Below are 24,834 nucleotides of genomic sequence, written 5' to 3'. Positions count from 1 at the left end.
GGCCAGGGAGCGACCCAGGGCGGGAGCTTCCTCCCCGACCAGATCCCTTTAGCTAATAAGGTCATTCACCAGATGCATCGAGTCTAAGCAACAGCTCCAAGCGTGCAGACAGGACGATTCCCAGAACGCCGACGTCGGGCCTTAGAAAACGTGGGCGATTACATCATAATAAAGGGAAACAGTCTCAAAACTGTCTCCCAACCCCTAAGTCCCCAGGACAAAACTTTCTCACTCTATCTTGGCGAAACGCTAGGTCAAAGTCCTGATAAACTCAAGATACTGGCTCTGCTGGTATCTGTCTGGCAGCATATATAATCTAACAGCAGCATATCACTCAGACACAGAGGTTTAAAAATTCTCTCTCAAAGGCAGGCCTACCCTTCACAGTTCCAGCAGGAAGGCCAGCTTTTCAGGGATGGAGGCAGCATAAGCCACTCCAAAATATGCAAGGCATCACACATTTTAACCATAATGAAACACGTTAAGGTTAAAACTAACTAAAGACGGGGAAAATGCAGGAATACTGCCAGTTGTATTTTGCTTAAAACTGCACAAAATCCCCAAACAGCTTTCCCAGTAGCAAAAATCCATGACAATAGAATTCTCCCCTAGATCCAGTAAGCAATGGCCCGTGTGCAGGGGGGCACACACAGAGATCAGAGGGTTCGCTCAGATCACATTTGGGCTTTAAAATGTATCTTTTATAATTAGAAACTACATGTAGACTACTTCCGGTACACTTGAAAACGTCCACTTCCCTGTAAGTTCAAATGAAAAAAATAGTGATTAAGAGACATTTAAAAGCAAGTCTGGGGAAAAGCCAAGTACAGGCAAGGATTCCATTTCTTCACACGAGCACTTAAGAAAACTAACTCAGGAGAAACACTAACGGTTCACATCTGAAAACGAGTTTCTCTTTCTTGGAAAAAGGTCTAACAATTCCCTCGGCTCCTCACAACTATCGGTAGTTTATCAATCTAAACACGACACAACCTAAATAATTTTTTCCATTCTGACTAATATCACATCCTGCAACTGCAGGCAAGAGGGGCATATCTGCCAATAAAAACAAAAGTCAAAAAAGCTAACTCATTTTCTCCAGAACTATTAAAGAGAAAACATCTCTTAGTAGGTTTCCTTCAAAAATTTGCATGTATGTGTCAAAATAACTCAGAAATTGACTATTCTGAAACGAACAACTATATTACAAATTACAGACCATAATAACTCTCTAAAAAAGTCTAAGTTTAATAAATGCAAAGCCAAATACTATTGGCTTTTTCACATCATTACTCATTTTATGAATTCAAAACATGTAAGTTTCTAAACTGTGTGGGTCAACATGACCAGATGAGGCCTCTGGGAGAAAGGGACATTTGCAATCACATCTGCAAAATCAGATGAGATGAATTTTTCTGAAAAATCATGAAAACATCACTGTGACCTGCAGCAAACCTTTTCTTTGGGTCCCGAATACCATTATTTATTAACTGAGGTATTAGGACAAATGTACACAAGGCATGTTCTAAAAACCAAGAGAAAAGGTATTAAGAGGGAATTCAAATTAAAAGAATCAAGTAAAAAAATGTATAATAAGTTAATACCAATTTTTAAGCCTCAGGGAGGATATTATCACTCATGGTTTCCTATGACTAGTCCAGAACTAATGACAAAAGTAACAGATTTTCTTCTGTTCTTACCTCATAAGACCAGACACACTGCACCCCGGCAAACCTCCGGACACACCTTCCCACCTCCACATCCTCGTGGGTCGTGTACATTTCCCGGAGGCACTTGCCAATGTGAGGTACCATTCTCCGGAGAACCTCCCGGCTCATGATCACACCAGGGCCCCCCATACAGAAGTTCTCGCCAGGTTCCAGAGCCAGTTTCCCCATTTCCTCCGTGGTGCCCAGTCCCGTCTGTCCGAGAAAGAGGGGTTCACTGCTATTCAAACTCCTCAGAAAATTCTCCAGACGGTCTCCTTTGATGTAAACATCGTCATCTGCTCTCATAAACCATTCATATTTGTCCAAGTAGTGGTCATGCATGTACTTGAGCATCATGAAAGACTTCTTCTGGGGTGGGTAGGAGTCGTCCACGCCCCGCAGTGGCACTACTGGAATCGGAATCGATGTGTCTGAACCCTCACTAGAGAAGAATTCGACTTTCCCAGGAATTGTCTTGGACCATGTTCTGGAATTAAAATAAACATCAGTGAGAGAACAGTTTATTCCAAGCGTCCCATTTCCAGAAATTCCTATATCTACTCATGTTGAATCACTGCACATTCAAAAGGATAATAAAAAGCTACTTGATCTGCTTACTTCCCCTTAACGGAAACCCACGTTACCGGGTATTGCAAAGTCTTAATTCATTTTCAAAAGAACCCCAACAACAACAACAAAAAATGATGATGTGTTAACATATTTCCAGGACAATTATGTTTCAGCTATGGCTGAAAACCAAATTGTCAGGGCACCAAGACTAAACATTCAGGTTAATTTTTTGATATTATCAACTCCTTACCTACAAGTTTCTGGGCTCTATAAAACCAAAAATTAAAAAATAAAATTGTTCATTGGATGCTTTTTCTTTGAATGCTCGTCAAGTGCCAGGTATGTGCCAGGCCACAGGGATGAGTGGTGAGCAAAATGCAGACCCTGCAGCTGCCATGGAGCTGCCATGAGGAGGGCCGGACGTTTACCCACGAGTCCCACCAGCGCACACCTCATCGTGAATGAAGGCAAGTGCTCTGAAAGCCAGGCGTGCAAACAAAGAATGCAAACCCCACCCGGAGCAGAGAAAGCTTCCCCAAGATGGGGTGAACGCCAGGGACAAGAAGCAGGCACGGATGGAGTGCAGCGTGCGGCGGGGGGGGGCTGTTGTGAGGGGGCTGGGGGAGACTGCAGGGCCTGCAGACCCCCAGAGATGGGGCCCTGATGCCTGATGCTTCCAAGCCACAACAAGCCACTGAAGTCAAGGTGAAGGGCCATGTATTCTCAATTACAAGAGCTTAAAGGGGAATTTGCTCATCTCACTGCCAGAGGAATCAGTGGTCAATTCAGAGGAAACAGAGTGAAGAATCTCGCTGCCAAACAACCGCCTTAAGGCCATCAGGCCGCATTTTTCCTGATACCTTCTTATGCTGTGTATTGAGAGCTGAGGTAGTCTAGCCACAAAAATGCATTTACATACAGACAGCTCCTGGGAAAAACACAGAGAATAAATGAAGTAGTACATTTAGCCTTAATGCAATCAAAAGCACAGTTCCCAGATGACGGCCTCCCCAATGTATTTTTATCTTACTTAACTGTTACAACTGTATTTCTTACAGTGAAAAGAGACACGAAGGACCAACAAAAAGCATACCTATCTTCACTATGTAAACCGTAGGAGAGAAATACTTGAAAAGATACACCAACCTCTGGGGAACAGGTACAGACGTAGGGAAATGGGGAGGAGCTGGGATTAGGTAAAGATGACTTTCACTTTTTATTCCAAGTAGCTCTATATTGGGGGAAATTTTTACATGATTACTACTGTTTTGGAAAAAATTTAACTGTGATAAAGTATGTATAACTTAAAATCAATCATTTTAACCATTTTAAAATAAAGTATGATGTTCAATGGCATGAGGTCACTCACACTGTCCTGCAATCATCACTACAACCCATCTCCAGAACTTTTTCATCTTGCAAAACTAAATTTCTGAAGCATGGCAACACTCCGGTAATTTTAAATACAACTTACAATGAAATACTCAAAAAAACAATCACTGGCTTTTAATTCTCTTCCTAACCCAAATATAAGGAATACAAAATGACTTCAAACTTATCCAAGCAGAGGAAAAATTTAATGAGACTGAACTTTTGTCAAACATGCTTCTGAAAAAGTCTGAGGATTAAATATCTATCAATTTCCTCAACTCTAGGATGGTCATTATAAGATGCATCATTGTTTTATGTACCAGTAGCAAAGAACAAAATACAGGTGTGCCTTGTTTTACTGCACTTCACAAATACTGCATTTCTTCCTTTAAACAAATTGGAGATTTGTGGTAGCCGTGCGTGGAACAAGCACCACTTCTTCCAACAGCGTTTGCTCACTTCATGTCTGTGTGTCACACTCTGGTAATTCTAGGAATATTTCAAGCTTTTTCGGTACTATTATATTTGTTATGGTGATCTTTGATGTGACTACTGCAAAAAGAGTCCCACTTGCTGAAGGCTCAGATGATGGTTAGCTTTTTTAGCAATGAAAGTATTTTTTAAACAACATATGTACGTTGCTTTCTAAACATAATGTCATCGCATACTTAACAGACTACAGTATAGCCTAAATGTAACTTTTATATGCACTGGGAAGCCAAAAAAATTTGTGTGACTTGCTTTCTTGTGATAACTTGCTTTTTTTGAGACAACCTGGAACTCCCACAGTATCTCTGAGGTATGCCTGTGTAGCCAATCACAATCACATCATGCCAGCAACTGTAAAACGCATCCTCATTTCAGAAGTGTTCACATGTGAAAAAAAAATGCGCATCTTAGAGTGGATGTTACACAGTAGCTGTCATGTTTCTCCCTTAATGCCCTGGGTTTAAAATGGACCTACGGAGTCTTATGCTACTTTCAGAACTCTTAACGAAGAATTTGACACATACGAAACCCGAAGGCACTACACATGCTGTAGTGGGTACTTTACTTCATTTTTACAAAGGATATATGCTCCTGAAAAAAAAAGATGTAAACATAGTAGGCACAGGGCAATTAATTTAAAGAGAAATCAATCCCTGCCATAAAGAGAAAAGTCCACTTTAAAATGGGAATGAACTCCAGCTACAATAAACCATGTGATAACTTAAGCACACTCTTCTGACATAGGAACATCATAGACACATCCCAGCCTGGGGAAGTCAGCGATGATGAAGTTGTACTGAGAGAAGACCCCTCATCCAAGTCAAGGAGCCCCTGATTCCTCCGTTTATGCAGAAATGACTTTTGTCTGGCAGTCACAGCGATTTTTGAAAAACATAAATAATTTCAGTGCTTGGCACATAATAGAGATCAATAAATACTGCTCACCCATGTGAAATAAGTGACTTAAAGATGCCATGTGTTGAGTGTATGCAAAAGGGCAGAAATTTCTGTCTCGTATCTTAGAGAAATTTCCAGGTAAGCACTAAGATCTCCTACCATTTTTACAGGCAAAGAAACCAACATAATGAAAACACAACGGGAATACAATGAGTAAGAGGTAAAATCCACAGGAATGTTAGAGTTGAAACTTACTACCACTCGTGGTACTTCTGAAATATAAATTTAATGCTAAATAATCTAGAGGATCTTACAATTGATTTTAAGAGAATAGTGAATAAAATCAACTTAACTTTGGCTTCTACACAACCGCTTCAGTGATTAATAAAACAGAACAAGTTCAAAGTAGTACTAAAGTAGCCAACCCCAGAAGCCATTGAACCATGGAAGCACCACGGTATTACTGAGAGCTTGGGGTTGGGGAGACACGCCTGGGAACAAGCTGCTGGGAAGACAATACAGTGTTTGATCCTTAAGAGCATGGACGCCGGAATCAGGCTGCTGGGGTGAGAATCCTGGCTTCACGTTGGGTGACTTAACTCTGTGTTTCTCCCTCCTGATCTGTAAAGTGGGGATAGTATTAGTACCTGCCTTACAGGGTTGTGGTGAGGGTTAAATGGATTACGATATCCAAAGTGCTTAGAAGTCAGCTTGGCATGAGGCAAGCATTACTAAGTGTGACTTATTAGGGAAGATAAGATAATTGTGCTGAACACTGGAATTTGACACAACATTGTAAAATGATCATAAATCAATAAAAAATCTTAAAAAAAAAAGAGTTTGCAAGTAAAATAGGGTATTGAAAGAAAAAAACAAGGGAGACAGTAAAGTGGGGGCCGAACTTGAATCGTCAGTCTCAAGATTACACATCTGAGTGAAGGCACTATGAAAAATGCTGCTGCTCTGATTTCTGGTTAAAATCCTGACACTCAAGCTATATAAGAGAATTCTATTTTACTATCACTCTCAAGACAATGTCAGTCTAAAAGACTTTAGAAGTGTTTTCACTTAAAAACACTAGAATCTTGCATAGTAGACTGAGGATCAAAATTCACCTTGTCCGGCCCTGTTTCCTACGTGCCGTGCCACAGAGAATACAGTGATGGAAGCAGCAGTGGTACCACCATCACTGATGCGATTTAATACCTAAACTGTAACTTGAAATGGTGCAATTCGTCCAAGAAGAGAAACCAATTAATTTTAAAAACAGACAATCTAACCTCAAACCACCCTTAAAAGCCTCTCTGCAGTTTTACAGTCACTCCACCCAATTATCATCTTTTTCCTTTTTAGGTAAGCCAGGGAAAAACCTCATGTTGCCCTTCTCTGTTCTTAAACAACTGGTGATTTGGGGAAAATCTCTCAATGTAAAGTTTTGGTAAATCCTCCAATCTTAAGAAATTAGGACCTTTTTACTCAGGGTACCTTGAGCTTAAATGGCTCCATTAAGTTCAAGAGTTCTGGAACATGAATCATGAGTCACCATCCCCAGGGAACCAGGGGGAGGGCATCGATGATTTCAAAGAAATGACGAAAATGCTGCTGAAGGTGCAAGCTGCCCCCCTCCTGAGACAGAAACCAGTCAGCTTTCTTTATTTTCATAAGCAAATGTTAACTTTGCCATCAACACATTTGTTACCAGGAGCAAAGGGCTCTCACTTAATTTAAACTACAGAACATCTGCAAAGGCCGTTGCCGGAAAGCTTCAGTTTTCAATGGACTGATAACCAACTCTTGCTGAAGCACAGATAAGACAACTGAAATCGGAGAGTGCCAAGTCAGCAATCTTCCTTTCCTCCGGGCTTCTAAATGCTCTCCCTACACCAAGTTAAATCACAGTTAAGCAATGCAGCTGGCCAGCATTAGCTTCACTGGGGAATGCTTTGCTGAGTTAGGATTTAGTAACAGTCTCCACTTCCATTCATGTCGCTCTAAGAAAAACTATGTAAAATACATTTCTGTACAAAACTGCATCTATGGCGTGACTAATGTCCTGGGTACACACTTATTAATATACGGGTAAGCTTAAAAAGCAAGCAATAGGATACTTGTGACACAGACTAATAAGGGAACAAGAGCACATATATAAAATAAAATAAAATACAATTCTACCCCAAAGTGTTTACTCTGGTTATTTTTGGAGAGACAATCAGAAGAGATTTGCTTTTCTTCATGTTTTCTACATTTTTTTTTCAGTTTTCTGCAACAAACAGTTGTATTTAGAGTTTAGGGGGAAATTTTATTTTTAATCTAGGGGAAAGCTTTAAACTAAAAAGCATCCAAACAGATAATTTTATTTGTGTAATAAAAAAATTTTTAAACTCTATCCAATGGACAAAAACTAAGAAAAAATGAAGACTGAGTACGTTCTTTCACATTCTCTAAACTTCAATAGTTATATTAAGTTTTATAAATAAGAAGGGGAGATTTTTCTGAGTTCCCCCAAGTTACTATTACGTGTGTGGTCTAATGGTCACTGTGGTAAGTTTGAAAGGATTCAAATTATCAAATAACCTCAGAATGTGGAGTCAAGAAAGGAAGGGAGAGTACAGTTTCCCCCCTGCAGAACTGAGAGGTAACAAGAACTAAATGGATACATTTATATTCTTCCCCATGTGAATTGAAAATACTGTCAGCCATGTCAGTAAACAAAGGATGCTGCGACCAGCAAGTCAACAGCGGCTACCACCACCCCTGACAGGGATGGGAGGGAACTCAGGATAGAGACAAGCAGGCAGCCCAGCCTCTGCTGCCACCCTCAGTGGTGCCCCCTTTGAGGGAGGAACTCACGATGGAAGGTACAGGACACTGGCCCCAGGCAGCTAAGGTGCACATCAAAGGCATGATCTCCATGAGCCCAGACCTTTGCACCTTCCCATACACAGAAAAGCCCTAAATTCCTTAACTTGAGATGCCTGGTTTTCTTCAATTAACAGTGATCTTTTGATGTTCCGACTACTTGGTCTTTGTTGCAAAAACTCCTGTATATCCTGGCTCCTCCCTTGCTTCTTTGGAGCAAGCAGTATCTTAGAGAGGTCTGAGAGGCCGTTTTCCCGGCTTGAGTCCTCAGAAAGTCTACCAAATAAAACATCTTTCAATTTTTTGGTTATGCTTTTTTTTTTTTTCAGTCAACTCCCATTGCAGAAAGGATTTGAGACAACTTAACCAAAATGTATACAGGATGAAAAGAATAAACAAGAAAACCAGGCCAAAGAAAAACAAGCGTAGGAAAGCGGGAGGAAGGAGTGGAGGTGGCGCCTGTAGCAGGGAGGGGAGAATCCGGGCGGGGACTGCCCACTCAGCTCTACACCGGTGGAAGGACCCATCAGCCACCCTGGGGCCTCTATGTCTGCTAAGGTGAGGCCAAATTCAGCTGTAAGTCTTTCAGCTGGCAACCAAGAAGTCACAAGACTGTGTCCCACTCTTTAGGGTTAAGTGAAATAATGATTCTAGATACTGGGACCTCAGGAAAATTTCTCCCCTGATCTATGGTAGGGAAGTACGGGAAATTCATTGAGTATCCTTACAGGAAGCACAGGGTGACTGACGGAGCAGCAATCTTAGCTAATCCTTCCAAAAAAAGTACATAGAGGACAGTTCTATGCTGCCAGGCAGAGCAGCTATGAGCCTGGGAGAACCCAGAGGGCTTCCCAGGCTCCCCAGGGAGGACTCAAGGCCTCTCCTGGAGCTGAAGGAGCACCTCCAGTGATAGGCAGGACGTTATAAGCCTTATTCAGCCCGGTATCTCCGTGTCTTGTTTTGGTGTGGGGAGCACTGCAGTCAGAGTACTTAGCTCCAGGTTCCCTCTTCTGTTTATGTGGCTTCCGGATATGCGGCTTCCTCTTTTAAATTCTGTCTCACTGTGCATGACTTTCTGACGTGAGTAATCTCATGTTCATTTTGGAAGGAGGTGGGGAAACATAACAGTGATCACAAGTGGTGGGGAAATTTTTTAAAAGAAAAATCAAATTAGACTCTTTACCATTAATCCTAAAAAACAGACTTAAGGTGAGAGCAAGCATTAGAGATCCTTTTTCACCCTCAATCAAGCTACTGATGGGTGGATTACAGCCTCCCACCTCAACAATGGTCTGGGCACCAGCCCAGGAGGCAGCTCCAAGGTATTAAGAGCTAAGAGCAACCTGCCCTCTGAGCCCAGGTTCACAGCAAACAATGGGAATACTCATCAGCAGAGACCACAAATACACCCTCTTTGAAACACAAGAATTAAAATTTGGAGTGTTAATGGCAGAAGGCAAATTCTGACCTTATGATCCATTTCCAAAGCTTCAAGTCTTGGAGAGCTACTGTATACAGTTCGTATTTTGCTGCTATACTTAAAAGTGTAAATATGCAACTAATTCTGAATCCTGCACAACCAAAATTAGTTTCGAAATCTAATTCTAAGCAAAAAAATTTGAAGAATCAGTGTTGTTTAATGCAAACAATAAAACCAGACTGAACCCAATTTAGCCAACTCTTTCGCAAGCCAGTCTTCCTCTGTTGAGGTGTTCCCTGGAAGCAAGCCTGCTTCCCAACTGCCAACAGCCACCCGCCACGGAGGAGTTAAGGCATGTGGGGCACTGTGCTGAGGGCATCAGACACTCAACCTCATGACAGCTCCAGGAGGTGTGAGAGGTCCCCTGACCCACATTTTACAGATGAGAAGACTGAGGCTCAAGAGCCAGGTAAGTAATTTGCCTACGATGACAAAGCTAATAAATGTCAAAGCCAGGATGCAAGTGAAGTCTGACTTTAACACCGACACTGGCCAGCCTACTGGCTTGTCCATCCCCACACCTGTCTCCCAGGTCATCGCCCACATTTCTTCTGCAGTCCCTCCTCTGCTGCTAAGGCTGAGAAAAGAGTCATCACAGATACGGAGAGAAGCTTTACACCCACTTCAGCCACTTCCTCCCACTCTATCTGCCTGGCCAAGCCCTGCCCATCAGGGACACCTTCAGAGTCTAGGCTGGTACTGAAGGCCAGAAGACTTTACTCGAACGTTAGCTTTGAAACCTTCCTTCTGCATTTGGGTCCCTTTGCTACTGTAAATTCTGCCCAATCATTTTCTGACATTAGGTTGGAAACATACAGAACAAAATTTAACACAAAATCAGCCTCTGTATCTAGGTAAAGATTATAAAACAATTGTCTCAATGGTATTAAAGTCTACATTTTCAATAATCCTCAAGTTTTGCAAGTTCAGAGTTGATGTCAACTCAGAACAGACTACACCTTATTTTTAATCACCCATGAAGAAACGTACTCAACTACAGAGCAAACACGGTAGCTATGAACACTTGAGAAAATGACACAGAATTAAGGTGAGATGGACAACCTCAGTACTTTTAAATCGTAACTAAGTTTCTTGTTCCTCCAGTTCCATCCAGAACCAGAAGCCAAAAAGATACTGACAATAAGTGGAGGTGCTGAATACTTACATGAAGATGTGGCAGCCGGGGCCCTCACGTTAAAAATGCTGCCACCCGATTCCCCCAAGTATCACCTGGAAGCAGGGAGTCACAGTAACTGAGGAAACAGTTACAGTAATCAAACACAAGTGTTAGCCCTGTATTTGGGGGCAGGAACAACTGTCAGTTACTGAGACAAGAATGACCCTGACTTGAACCCCCAGGAAACCCCAGGCCAATATGCCATCTGTGCACAGCAGTCCTGCAGGTACCTACAATTTAACCACTCAAAACTACACTCACATTTCCTCCCAAGAGCTGTCACCTCCTTTAAAAAAAAAAAAAAACTGTAGTTTGTCGCTTTATTACAATTTAAGTGCTCAAAATACAGAGAAGTGCCAAGAATATGAAAAGTCACTCAACATCATGGCATGTGTATTCTTTTACACTTTCTTTTCTATGTCACATAAACACGAACATTTTACTTTACTTAATTTTTAAACAAAAGCAGTCTCATACTGGGTATACAACTTTAAAACGTACTCATTAATTCCAGTAAACATATTTCAGCCACACTGTTTTTTAAAGTTAGAGAAGCAGATCCCAGTCTGGGTAAATCAGTGGAATCAGTGGTCCCCAGCTTTGCAGGACACCAAAGATATCTGAAATTTCCACTTTGGTCTTGAGCACATCTTTAAATTGCTTTGGAAAAATTTCTAGAGGAAGTGCTGCATCTCAGACCCCAGCCCCAATGAACTGTCCTTCATCACTATCCCTCCACTACCTCCGACCATTCCATGTCTCCAGGAACGTCCCTGTCCCTGCCTCCAAATCTCCTGCTCATCCTTCAAGACTAAAGAAGGGAAGAAGGGTAAGTAAGAAAGTGATGAGACCTTCCTGGAGCCCCTTTATGTCAGTGTAGGCCTGTTTCTTCCATACCCACACAGTAACTAGTCCAGGCACCCTGTGGGCCCCTACCACCCAGGATTATCATCTGTTTCCTACCCTGGATGATGAACTCGGCAGGAATAGAATTATTAATCTATTTCCAATAAACAGCAGCTTTATTAATGGACGGGGAGAAGCTAAAACTGCCAATGCGGTGAAAACACAATCATGCACTGACAACTACAACGTCCTTGGAAACTTCTAACTGTCTGAAGGCATCAGGACCTGGAACCATGACATGTGACCCTCAACTCACCTTCAGAATTGCAATTTTCACTAGTTTTCTCACACCTGTAATTCATAACGTGAAATGGGTTGTGCCCCAGAAGTTCACTTCCAGGTGGATGATGTGGATCACAGAAGGCTTTCAGTAAGTTTTTGCCAAACTGAATTCTATCTGAGAAAGCAAGCATGGCTCTAAACTGTTTCAAGATAAACATAGTTTACTGAGTTCAAGAAAGAAGGAGAGAACTCTGAGCGTTGCTCATTAAGGTTGGTAAAAGGAACAGCCTGCCTTCATTTAAAGCATTAGGAAGAGGCCATTAACTGGTAAAAAAAAAAAAAAAAAAAATCCAGCAGTAAGATTCCTTTATCTACAGCTAGTGTTTCTCAAACTTTCTTCCCACAATTCCCTACAGACTGATGCGAGTCCTTAATGGTGCCCTTTCGCGCCCCTGGGGCAAAGAAGGGAAACCATCTACCTCTTTCCTCTGAGAAAGTAAAGAAAGAACAAACAGTTTCCCCATTTTCAACCCAGGGGAGGCAAGAATCAAGATAAACAAAAGGTGTTGGATTAACCTAGTGTTCTGGGCATAAAAATGGACTAAAGAGCTAAACATGGATGCTTTTCTCTTTTTTATCAAACCATTAATTAAAAAAAGTATAAGCAGCATCAAAACTCTCCAAGCATGAACAGGTAAGTATATGCCAAGAAATGTTTGAAATAGAAGAGTAACAAAGGGGAACTTGTCTTCCGGATATTAAAATATTATTCAACCTCCAGTAACTTCAACGGGTGGTACTGGCACAAGAACAAACAGAAAGATCAATGGAACAAAATAGGAAGTCCAAAAACATACCCAGGAATTTTGAGTATGATGAAGATGGCATTTCAAATTGGTAGGGAAATGGGAGCTTATTCAACAGATGGTCCTGAGACAATGTACCATTTGGGGAAAAAATGAAGCTAAGATGATTTCTGATCCTTTCTAGAATCAGAAAAAAAATGTTACTTGAAAAAAAAAAATCTCTCCAGGGCAATAAAACTTTCTGAGCTTAGGGGAAAAAACAACCCTAAAGTCTAAAAGAAAGAAAAGAAAAGAAAAAAAAGACTGAACTACATGAACATCTAACTTCTGCATATCAAACAACATAAGAAAAAATATGGAAAAAATATGAATTGCACCTAATAACAAAAGACACAAGGAACCCCGCTAAGAGTTCTGATGAACCGTCACTAACCAGCAAAATGAACTACTCTGCAGGAATCACAGAACCATTTTAAAGTGAAATTACCTAAAATACAAATACTTTGCCGGTGAGTAAAAAAAAAAATTATGTTTATTTGTAGAACCTCAGCTACCCAGAACCCTCGGGGAGCTCCAACACCGTAATCATTTCAGATATAAATCTTCTCTCAATTCCTTTTTAAAGTCATTACATGCGTAAGGCTAAGGATGCATTCACTTGTTCCTGTGCAAAACCAGATCTCTGCTGACTTAACCTCTTCCCCCTAAATCTATTCCTCCTCCAGCTTTCCCCATTTCAAGAAATGACATCACGACCCACCACCCTGCCTTTCAAGGAAAAAATCCAAGAAGTCATCGTTAATTCCTCTTTGCCTCACCCCTGTGAGCATTCGGTCAACACATCTTTAACTCCAGCCTAAGCCCTGAACCATCCTCTTCTCTCCAGCCCCAATGCTACCACACTAGTCTCAGCCACCCTCATCTCCACTTGGACCATCTCCTAACATCTCCTTGCTCCCCTACAACCCATTCTCCACACGACAGGCAAAATTAACTTTCCAGAACATAAAGCAATCCCTCTTTCCCATCTAACCCTCCAAAGGCTTCCTAATTGACTTAGCATAAAATTCCAGGAGACAATATACACTCTGGCCTTGTCCTCTTTCTTTCACTGACCCTCAGGTTCCTGTCTAAGCTGGTTGCTGCCCTGTAACTTACCAGTTCTTCCCTCTGCCTCACATGCTTATCAACGACAGTCCCACCAACGGCTCCTCATTATCAGATCCTAGCCCAGACACCACGTTCTCCAAGGCCTTCCCCAACCACCTAACAGAGAGATGACACCACCCCACCCTGCCCTTCCTCTATTCTATTTTCTCCACAGCACTCATCACCAGCTGAAACCCTCTTTTTAGTGTCTGTCCCATCCACTGAAACAGCAGCTCAGGAGAGCAAGCATCTTCACCCTTGTGTCCCCAACACTCAGAGTCTGGACCCAAGGGACCATGAATGTGTTGGTTAAACAAAAGGACAAATCCTAAGCATACTGGAACATTCTGATGAACCAGGACCCCTCCTATGAACTTAACTATGGTATCTGCTCAGTGCCTAGGAAGAAGTTAGCCTCGGCCTGTCTCTGATGGGCTGTGATTTAAATTTTGTTCTGCCTGCTTGTTAAAATCTGCTTCTTGTCTGCTATCTGCTGTCACTGCACTGCTAACATCTCTTGGTGGTCCCTCTCCCCACTTTAAGCACATGGCAACTCTGGAAAGTAAAAATCAGTAACAATGGAGCTATTTCACCACTAAAGGGCACTACTTTTAGTGCAGATGGGTGCACCTCCCTGGATTTTTCAAAGGCTTTTTTTAAGCTCCTTTCTGGATCTCAGATAGTTACTAGTCCCTAGATCTGAATTCTAACATTTTCAATACCCTAGTGTAAAAATACACCATAGTGCCATCTTCATAAAAACACTGCCATCTCCTTCAACCCACGAGCCAAGCGATTCTTTTACTTTAATAAATAAAAACAAAAATCACTGAGGTTTTTTTTCCTGAGGTAAAGAATGAATTTGCCTCTCAGGGGAAATGTAAAACTGAGCACACTCAGTACCAAACTAGATTCTACCTTGTGCTAGAAGACTCGAGCTGACTTTTTTATACTGAACTGTGCTTGAAACTTCCGATTTAAGAGCTGAGTGTGGACATTTGGCCCAGGCTGCAAAGCACAGCAAAGCCATAATCATGTTACACCCTATAACCTCCATCCCAATTTTGGCCTTCCCCGAAAGTTCCTTAAGGCTGAAATCATCTTGTGCCATCTCCTGCAGCCAGTCTAAACACAGGGTTGACAGGCTGAGAAGCAGAGGACCTTAACCAGCGAGGTAGGTCCACCCCCAGGCTCCAACTAATGTGAGTTCTTAAGATCAGAGAGATACAAAAAGAGGTAAGTTGACAGAATAGGATACGCTGCTTCCTGCTAAGGGTTTTATCAGAAAGGCAGAGTTGTCACAAACAACAGCCAGAGGGCAAATGGTGTGTTTCTACTTTCCCCTAACTGCCTTAAAGAAAATAAACAATGAGATAAAAGAGAGAGAGAGATTTAGAAAGCAAGCCAAGAGCAGAGCGTCAAGCATGGGCTTCGGGAAAAGATCATCTCCAAATGTTGGATATTAACTAGTAGGTCTCGTTTGCGTTACATTTCCTGAGCGCCACCACTGTACTAGGACCCCTATGGGCTTGTATATGTTGATTTTGTATCTGTGAAAATGTATCTGGGGAGCAAAGAATCACACCATCTACTATTCCAACAAACACTACTCTGGTAATTGTCCCAAAGCTGTGATTTCAAAGGACTTGTCCCCAAACTGCAGTCACGTAGATTTACTTTCAAAACCATACTGTAAACAATTTATACAGCTCATCCTCAATTTCTGATGTGGATGTTTCTTTTGTCCAAAAGCACAATTCACATAAAATTCCAGGTAATTAATGGTAGACCTGGGAGAAAAGCTTGATCTCCGGGCTCCCAAATTAGTCCAATTTACAGTACCAACATGTCTGAGCTTTTCAGGCACTCAGGACCTTTCCTGGAAGAAGCTGGGCTCTGGACTTAAACAAGATCCTAATAGAAACACATAGGAACGGGGAATGAAAGGGCAGACCTCTACTATTCTTTCATACTCCTTTTCAATCCTTTACTTCCTCCCTTAGAAGAACATGCTTTTCCCCTCACAACAGCCAATCCCTAAAAATTTAGACCAAAACTAGATTTAAAAGCTGAAGTTATAAGGGTATTGGCTGTAAATTAAGAACCAACAGCAACCATCTTGGCCTTGCCCAGCAATGACTGCTCTGAAAGTCCATTCCCAGAGGATCTCCCCACACTGGTTTGTTCTGAGGCTGGATGAATCCCAACTGCCATCGGTACAGTCAGAATTTCTGCACTTCACAAGCATAAGGTTTCCATTAAAGCCCTTTACTGAATCTACATCCTTTTTCTACCTCAAATTCATTCCAATACAAATGTGCCATTCCAAAATCACCTCTTTCTCTTCTAAAGATTACTTTGTCTAATCCTTCTGTTAATCCTGAACATGATTCCTGCCACTTTTATGACTCATATGGCCAACTAGGGGTCAGATACTGGATAACACACATCACTAAAAGGGGCTAGTTAATACCAAATCTACCATGGGCGTTCACTGAACAGACTGGCGTGGCTGAGTGTGCAGTGGATACCTCTGTCATTTACAGCAATGAGTCCAACAGTGAAATCTACCAGTGGAAGGGCTCTTATCAGATTAATTTACATCGGCTCCAGTTCTGCAAGGATAAAGGTGTAGACTTCAGAGAATCAAGTAATAACCACCACTGTCACCGCTAACACAGGCACTGTGCTAAGTTTTTCCAACAACCTTATGAGGGAAATACGTTGTCAGGCCCACTTAACAAAGGACAGGGCTTGGACATGGAAAGCTAAAGTGTCCTGCAGAAAGTCTGAGAGGACCACACCCAGAAGGCCCACCCTGGTCCGTCTAATCTCAAAGCCATTGCTCTTGAGCGCGACGCTCACCATCCCGCCTCTGACCTCCGCCGCCAATGCCCGACATCGCCCGAGGGGCACCCTATTCCACAGCAACCCCGGGAGCCTTGGGTCTGGGAAGCTGGCAAAGGCACGAGCCACGGGTGGATCCGCAGGGCACCCGGCTGGGATGCTGCATGCAGGAGGCGGTGCCCGGGGAGCAGGGGCTCACCTGTAGGCAGCCACAGCGCGGGTCTGCAGGTATTTTTGGGCGGTCATAACTCCCACGAAGAGAAAGTTCCTGTCGCGTGCGCTGCCATCCAGGGCTGGGCCGTGCGGCCAGAGCTGCGTCCCCCGCGCATCACCGCGCGCCCCGCCAGCCTGGGAAGCCCCAGACGCCTGCCCGGGCCGGCAACCCTCGGGGCTGGCGCGGCGCCGCGGGCCCACTCGCTTCAGCTCGGAGGCGCGGGGCAGGACGAGCCGCGAGGCCAGCACGAAGCCCAGCACGAGTCCGAGCAGCACGCTGAGCCAGGCACGCCGGCCGCGCGCGGCCATGCCCGCGCCGCTCCGCCCGCCGGGCCGCCGCCGCCGCCGCCGCCGCCGCAGGCTCCGCGCGCCTTCAGCCCGCCGCCCCCGCCCGCGGAGGCCAGCCCGCCCTAGCGCCGCGAAGCTCGGCCCGGGCAGCGCCGCGGCCGCCGCGGGCCCGCCGCGCCCATCCCGGCCCCCGAGCCGCCCGCAGGCCCCGCGCCGGCGCTTTGTTCCGCACGCCCACCCCCACCGCCGCGGCCTGCGCCTTTAAGAGGGGACCATGCCCGGCGAGCGCCGGCGGCGGCTCGGGCGCGAGGCGGCGGCGGCGGCTCCTCCCGCTCGCGCGCGGGGGCGCGGGGCCAGCGCGACGGCGACGGCAGTGGCAGCGGAGCCCGAGCCCGCGTCCCGCCCTGCCCGCGTCCCCTGGCTGGCTTGGCTCCGCTGGCGCTGCGCCCGCCCCCGTCGTCTTCGTGGCCGGCGCCGCCGCTGCAGCTGCACATCCTCCGGCTTAGCTCGCCATTGCAACAGGCGCCCCTCACGTCACGCACGGCGCGTTATGAAGCGGCCCCGGCGGCGGCGGGGCCTGGCCCCTCTCGGGATCCGTCCGCGCCGCCCGATTGGCGCAAAAGTGAATGGGGGGCGGTTCACGTGGCCAAAGTTTGACGAAAAAAAAAAAATCCTCCAGACGGGCTCGGAGTCCGCCCCGCCCCGCCCGGCCTGCGCGGTCTGCGGCGGGGCCGCCGGGGCGGAGGGGGCGTGGGGCCGGGCTCGGCGCCTGCAGGGGCCCGGACCGCGGCGCCCAGCAGCCCGTTATCCGCCCGGCGACCACGCCCCCGCTGGCCCGCGTTCGGACGCCCGGCGGCGGCGCCCAGCACCGGCCCAAGGGGCATCTCCTCCGAGGGGCAGTGCCTGTTGGCCGCCTGGTTCTGCAAGATGCGTCGGCAGCGTGAATTTTAGGAGGGATTTTTGAAGAAAGGGCTTCTTAGTCCCCAGACTCTCCACGAACCACTCGTTCTTCCTGCATAGACTGTCCTCAAATAAACCCCACTGCCCACGCCCTGCCCTCCAGCCAGGCGGACCTCACCGGCTACCTTCCTCGCGTCTTCTCGATTCACACTGTATCTTTGTTCCCGCCGCCGTGTGGGCAGGAGTGAGCACGTATAGAATAAACAGTTCAGGAGCCGTTTGAGACGTGCACGCTTGGAGAGTGAACCGTGAATTCAGTTACCTTGTTCCCTGCCACTAGCTTCTAAGCTAAAAAAAAAAAAAAGGCTTACTTGATGTCCAAGATCCTAACAGTACTAGCATTTAATGGATGTTGAAGAAATGGTAGGTGATGCTAATACTGTTTTATTTATATTCTATGTGGGCAGATACTCAGCTAGTATCTCTAATCAGAATCTTTGTCAATATTTTAACATAGTCTGTCCATTAAAAGTGCTGTGGATTTCTAAAGACAGGTTTTGAGAACCGGCTTCTCTATGATGGATTTTTTTTTCTTCTTTTCTTTTTTATTTTTCGTTACTGAAGTGTAGTCAGTTTACAGTGTGTCAATTTCTGGTGTACAGCATAATATTTCAGTCGTACATATATGTACATACATTCATTTTCATATTCTTTTCATTGCAGGTTACTACAAGATATTGAATATAGTTCCCTATGCTATACAGAAGATACTCATTTTTTAAAAATCTATTTTATATATAGTTGTTAGTATTTGCAAATCTCAAACTCCCAAAGGTATCTCTTCCCATCCCCTTTCCCCCTCGGTAACCATAACTTTACTATGTCTGAGTCTTTTCTGTTTTGTAGATGTTATGATGGATTTTAAATTTTATGCTTTTCCCCTTAAAAAAAAAAAAGAAAACTCTGCTAAGGCAATAAAAGCCGAGAAAGCACCCTTACAACAAACGTTTGTACAGAGAAATATTAGTCTTGTTACTTAGTCGCAGTGTATTGGGGTTTTTTAAGTGAAACTCCTGGAGACTAAGTTACTTTCCTGGGCCTGACATCTTCCCTTCATTTAATCAAATGAACCCAGGAATGAGGGACAGAAAATAAGCATGCATGGAATAATTCTTGGGTTTTTCTTCATTGCTAAAATGACCAAATGATTGAAATATTACCCAATTTAAAGTGCCACCTTGTGGAAGATACAGATACCATCTCTGCAATTGAATGGTGGTCACTCTTGTTTATTCTTTGAGTATCACCACTTTCTTTGGCATTTGTGATTTATGTCAGAAATAGTTCATTGCCCACCTTCCCACAGACTCCCTCCCTAAGAGGTGATCCACATCTAAAAATAAAATACTCATTATGCAGTGAATACAGGATTCCAACAGTGGTCTTGAGAAAAATACAGAACACATAACCATGAATTACAGGCTCTAAAACCACCCAAAGGGGTTTCCAGTAAGACCATAAGCCACAAATGCCGAGTAGTCACCAGATCCCCCAAATTCAGCAACAGCCCCATAATTCACAATGATTTCCATAAAGCACAAATCTGGCAAAATATAAATGTTCAATTTCATGACATAATGATTTCTGTATTTTCTAATCTGCTTTAAACTTCTCTATTTCCTCATCTAGACTAAAATCTGATGAAAAGTACATAAACGTGTGATGGCAGTTAACATTCTGAGGATGCTAAGTGTCTTGTCCGCCTCCGTTTCCTGGCTGCTGGATGTCCCTCAGTTCCTAGGTCAGCAAGCTCGCCTGTCCACAGGCAGACTCAGCGGGAATGCCCCCTCAGTAATGCAGAGAGGACACCCTGTGCTCCATGAAGCCCGAGGGTTTGAAGCCCGTGGGTCAAGGAGAGCACGACAAGGTGAAGCCCTCCCAGGAAGAGCGGGGGTGCCAGGCTAAGGGAGGACGTGCGGAGAAGAGGGGAACTGGGCTTCTGCAGAAGTCAGCCCGCGGCTCCGGGAACCTTCACAGTGGGGCGGGGGCGGCTTCCCAGGCGCAGCCTGCCGGGGGGCGAGGGGCGGGGAGCTCCTGCACAGCTGGACGGTCTGGCTGAGGAATTTCTCCTGGGGAGGCGCCCAAGCGTGTCCCAGTAAGGGCCCTCTCAGAGGCCTGGATCAGGAGGCAGAGCTGTCCTAGTTGGGGAATTTCACAACTGGAGGCAAGTGCCGGGACCGAGGACTTTGGTGACAGCCAGAGGCCCAAACAGTCAGACGTCTAAGTAAGCCCAGCATGGAAGTCTGTCCAGAGACCGGCCCCACTGACCCCAACACAGCCAGTACCAGCAAGGATCTGGGAGAATGGCGTGCATCTGAGCCCCTGCCCCCCAGTACACACACACACACACACACACACACACACCCCCTCTCTGAAACCCTCTCAAGGTCGGGACAGCCCCTCACTCCCCACATCTTCCTCTCCTTGATTTATCTTTAAAGGTGAGAAGTCCAGTTGATCAGATTTCTTAGGCATTTCAACTGAGGAAACTGAGAAAAGAGCTTTTCTCAAAGTAGCTGCACCAGAAATGCTCTCTGTTCAGTTGAGGGAGTCATTGGCCACATTTCTTGTTTGAAAAAGGAGTGGTATTGACTATGATCAGACGGAGTCTGTCGCAGTAAGGAAGACCCCTAATGGCACACAGCCCACCCAGGAGGGGCCTGGGCTGGATCAGGGACACCGAGTCGGGGTTCTGGGCTTCCTTCTGCACTGAGCCAGTTCCCTCTGGACCAGCTGCGCCTCCCCCTCAGGGTCTCAGTTTCCTTGTCTCTAAATGAGTCTTTCCACTAGATCATGTTAAAAGTTCCTCCTTGGTGATTCTAGACGGATGATTATAAATTTGTTCAAAAAGGCCACATCCTCTAACTTCCTTTCCATTTCCATGCGTGTGATTCCTCATGACACACAATTAAAATTCATCTCTACCTACGTTACCGAACACTTTCTCACAAATTGCAACTCTGTTCCCACACATACTGCATTTTTATCCTGTTCCTAATACATTGAACGCCTGTTGCAGGTATAACATTTCATATAATTTGCAGCAATTTCTTGGAAACCCTCAGTAAATACCTCAATTGTTTGTTGGCAGCAAGCCTGAACAACCGACCGAGTTCCCTGTAAGGGCTTCTTTAAAGACACAGCTCCTGGATTCCTGCCTCAGGCGGGGGCCCTGCAAAAAGTGGTAATAATTTTTTAAAACCTTTAAAGATGCCTCTTTTTAAGAAACAGCAAATGCAAAGTGGGGAGTTATAATAATCCATCCTTTCAGAAGCTCTGTTCATTGCCTGCAAAGAAGAAAATCTATAATGACCATTTTACTAATATTACCACTTAACTTCTATTTACCCAATAAAACTTCACTTTATTATTAATGCTGCTATTAAACTGACATTTAAGGTCCTCATTAGCTAATGAACTTTATTCAGACTTCCCTTTTATTTGCAGCATTTCCAGCTAGATGCAGGAATGGGCAAGTGATTATGGTTTATGTTCTGGCTCCAGACTCTAGTAGATCTGACATTGGTTGTTCTAGAATGTTCTTCACGCTTCCTTGGTCTGCTTATCAGTTCTGTCCATTCTGTCCATCAGATATTGAGCCTGTGTGTGTGTGTGTGTGTGTGTGTGTGTGTGTGTTTCTCACACAAGTGCATGTGTATATGGGAGAGAGACCGAGAGAAGTTTAGCACTACTCTGTGTGCTGGCCGGATGGGATGTAACCTTACTAACTGGAAAACGTTGGCTGCCGCCAGCACAGGCATTATTGGGAAACTGCCCAAACTTTCTGTGGAAGATAACCTCACTGCGGAGACTGGGGACAGTTTGCTTCTAGCCTAAGACTTAATCCTTGTGTAGCAGAGAAGTTTGCCTTTCCCATCTGTTGCCAAGAAATGCCATTAATCTTTAAAGCAGTGCCAGAGTTTCCACAGCTGGAGAGTTTGCACAGAGACAAAGCTTCCATTCCTCAGGAGGGAAGGGGGCCCCTCCATCAGAACCCAGGTGCTGGTCAACTGGCCTGCAGCATCACCACCTGAGGGCCGCACACGGTGGTGGTCAGGCTTGGGCGCCTCGTGGAAACGCTCCAAATGTGCAACTCAAACTCTCTTTGTTTTACTTGAGGCCTAATGAGGCATAAAATTGCCTGAGGGAAAAAAAAATTCAAGCTGCAGAAGAAGGTTTAAGCTCCAAACTGAGGCAGCAGAAATTCAGATCCAGAAACACTTTAAGTACAACACAACGATGAGAAGACATCGGAAGACCTGCTAGATGACCCCAGTTCCTTGAGCTTTCACACACCTTGTTGTCATGCTGTCAGGCCTGGGCTAGGGCCATCCAGGGCTGGGTGATAAGGGTTGTTATCAGACAGGGCAGTAAGGCCTTTCCGGGAGTTTAAACCCCGTGGGATGAGCCATTCTGCTGCGGAGTCTGGAGAAAGAGGCTCTCCAGCAGGCTGAGGGGAGAGCAGAGTCCAACCACCCATTTGGAGGGCAATTTGATCAAAATGGCAAATTACAAATGCATTTACTTTTGACCTAACAATCCCACTCCTGAGAAGTTTTCCTCCAGTCATACCAGTACAGAATGACGCTTGTACAGGGTTATTCTCTGCCACATTAATTGTGATAGTAAAAGATTAGACCCGCGTCCGTTTAGTGGGGAGTGGGGGAGGAATCGCTTCCGCATCCATCGGAGAATGAGCTGCTCTGCGGATGTAAAACAGGGCGAGGAAGCGCTTTCCCTTCTGAGCTGGAGAGAGTGCTGCTTGGTACAGGACGGAAAGCAGAATAAGAATTTTGCTAGTTTTTTATTTTTTTAAAATAACAACACTAGAAGAATGCACAAGAAATAAAAGTGAGACCTGTGAAGGGCGTGCTGGTTGAGACATGTGCGTGAGAGTTTCCGATAGATACTTTTACGCGTCTGTCTGATTTTTTATTATGTGAGTCTATTATCTATGCCAAAAAAGTACCAATTTCCCGCAAGTCAAAGCTCTAAAATACTACTAACACAGCATCGACCACTGAGACTGTAGATTCTTCCTGAGAGCTTATTCAGTGCAACTGGTCTTGTTTAACGGAAGTGGAAACTGGAGCCCGGAGAGAAGAAACCCACGAGCCGCACAGGGAGGGCTGTCAGCAATCAGCCAGCACCCCCGCCCAAAACGCCTCAGGCTGTAGGCAAGATTCCCCCGAATGTTTTTTTTTTTTCCAGTTTTGTCTCTCACCCTTTAGCAACTGGTTAAAATGAAAATTTCAGAGATCTAACTGAACTTTTACTTTCCAGTTTCCTTGGCATATCATTATGTGTTCTCCCAGCAGGGAAATATTATTGAACCTTACCAAACCAGTCAAATGCCTGTATTTATTCAGAATCTCATACTCCACTTGTTTTATACTGGCTCCTCCTTGTATTTGATTCTTGAATCTTCCATAATCTTAGAGCCTCATGCCATCTCTTGTTTTTCCTTCCTTAAGCATATGAAAGTATCAATATTTCAACATTTTCCTGAACTATTGTATTAAACACAGGAAAGCAAAGGGCAGTGCTAGAACTTTGTGACAATGGCGCCCTCTTGTGGTAGGTAGCTGTTCCTGTTAAGTGAAGGTCAGTAATCCTTGAACTCAGAATAATGGTCAGATATTTTATTTTATGGTTAATTATAACCTGTTTCTAATTATCACCTTTACCAGCATTTTGCAAAGTGATATCCCGGTCTTGAGTTTGTGGCTAACTAGCTGGTGACACCGTGAAATGAGCGGAGTTGAACTAAACGGTTAGCTAGAATGCTTCTTGAAACTGGGAAACTCCGGGGGAGTGTAGGTTTAGCAAGGACCTCTCCCTGTGATTCTGATACCCAGATAGTTTTGAGAGACGTAGATCACTGCTTCCTTGTGGGAAATGGGTCCATTTCCCCATCAGATGAAAAGTATCAGCCAGTGTAAACTGACCGTATATGGGAGGAGATTTCCTTTTGCATCTGTCTGGGGTTGCTGGCCATAGACAGGTTCTTACTGGAGAGGGTGTCTGCAGGCTCTGGAGGTCCAAATGTTTTCTTTGCAGTTCTCAAAAAGCCACCTTTAATCCTTTTGCACTCACACGAACTATCAGTGGCGTAGTCATCTGCATACAGTGTTTGCCTTGGTTGTGTCCCCCCAAGAAAAGGCCCCAGTCCCTGCCCACAGCTGAATTCAGAGGGCACTCTGAAGATATGCCCTCTTGCCTAGCAAATGCAAGAGAAGTTTCATAGATTATATGTTTTTTTAATCACAGACTGGAAGTGACCTTAAGATACATTTAGCCCTGCTGCCAGACGTTTCAGTGATGTTGAAGTAAACAGAAGGAAATTGACTGAAGTAACAATAATTGTTTTCTGCTTTACGCTTTCCAGGTGTTGTGACATTTGACAATCAACGTTTTGTTTGGTTATATGAGAAATAAACACTTATGCAATTGCAAAATACATTTTATTTCTAAATATTTGATGGTAATAAAGCCAAGTGCCTCAGTTATAAGAAGGTTAACATCGGAAGCAAGGGTGAAAAACTGCATTACATGGGCTCGGACATGGGAGCTGCTCATGACACTTGCCTGGGACATAAAAGTTTTGTGATGTCAAGAGATCAAAACTAACAGAGACTCAAAGAGTCCCTAGAGAGCTCTGACCCCTACCAGAACCACCTGTGCCATCAGGGTCCAGTCAGGGGATAGAAACCTCGCCAGCCATTTGAACAGAGAATTTTTAGAAACAGTGTTGTTGATGTCTAACTGATATACAAGAAACTGCACATTTCAAATTTGCTATTTGATAAGTTTTTGTAAATGTATATACCAGTAAAACCACCATCACTGCTATGGTCTGAAGGTTTGTGTCCCTCCAAGTTCGCATCACTG

At 44.5% G+C, this 24,834-nt stretch overlaps 1 protein-coding gene across 1 annotated transcript in view; it reads right to left on the bottom strand.

Annotated features, from left to right (window-relative positions):
• Nucleotides 1-17,555, bottom strand: part of CHSY1 (chondroitin sulfate synthase 1) — a 60,862-nt gene extending 43,307 nt beyond the window's left edge. Inside the window, exons 1-2 of the mRNA XM_006211490.3 lie at nt 16,682-17,555; nt 1,701-2,196 (exon numbers count right to left, since the gene is read on the bottom strand). Coding sequence (XP_006211552.2) covers nt 1,701-2,196; nt 16,682-17,004 — 819 coding nt within the window. The 5' untranslated portion in view covers nt 17,005-17,555. The remainder of the gene's footprint in view (nt 1-1,700; nt 2,197-16,681) is intronic.
• Nucleotides 17,556-24,834: the final 7,279 nt, after the last annotated feature.

This window comes from Vicugna pacos, chromosome 27 (assembly GCF_048564905.1).
Source record: "Vicugna pacos chromosome 27, VicPac4, whole genome shotgun sequence".
Lineage (NCBI taxonomy): Eukaryota > Metazoa > Chordata > Mammalia > Artiodactyla > Camelidae > Vicugna > Vicugna pacos.
The sequence above is the reverse complement of the archived record's forward strand: the minus strand, read 5'-3'. Positions and strand labels throughout refer to the sequence as shown.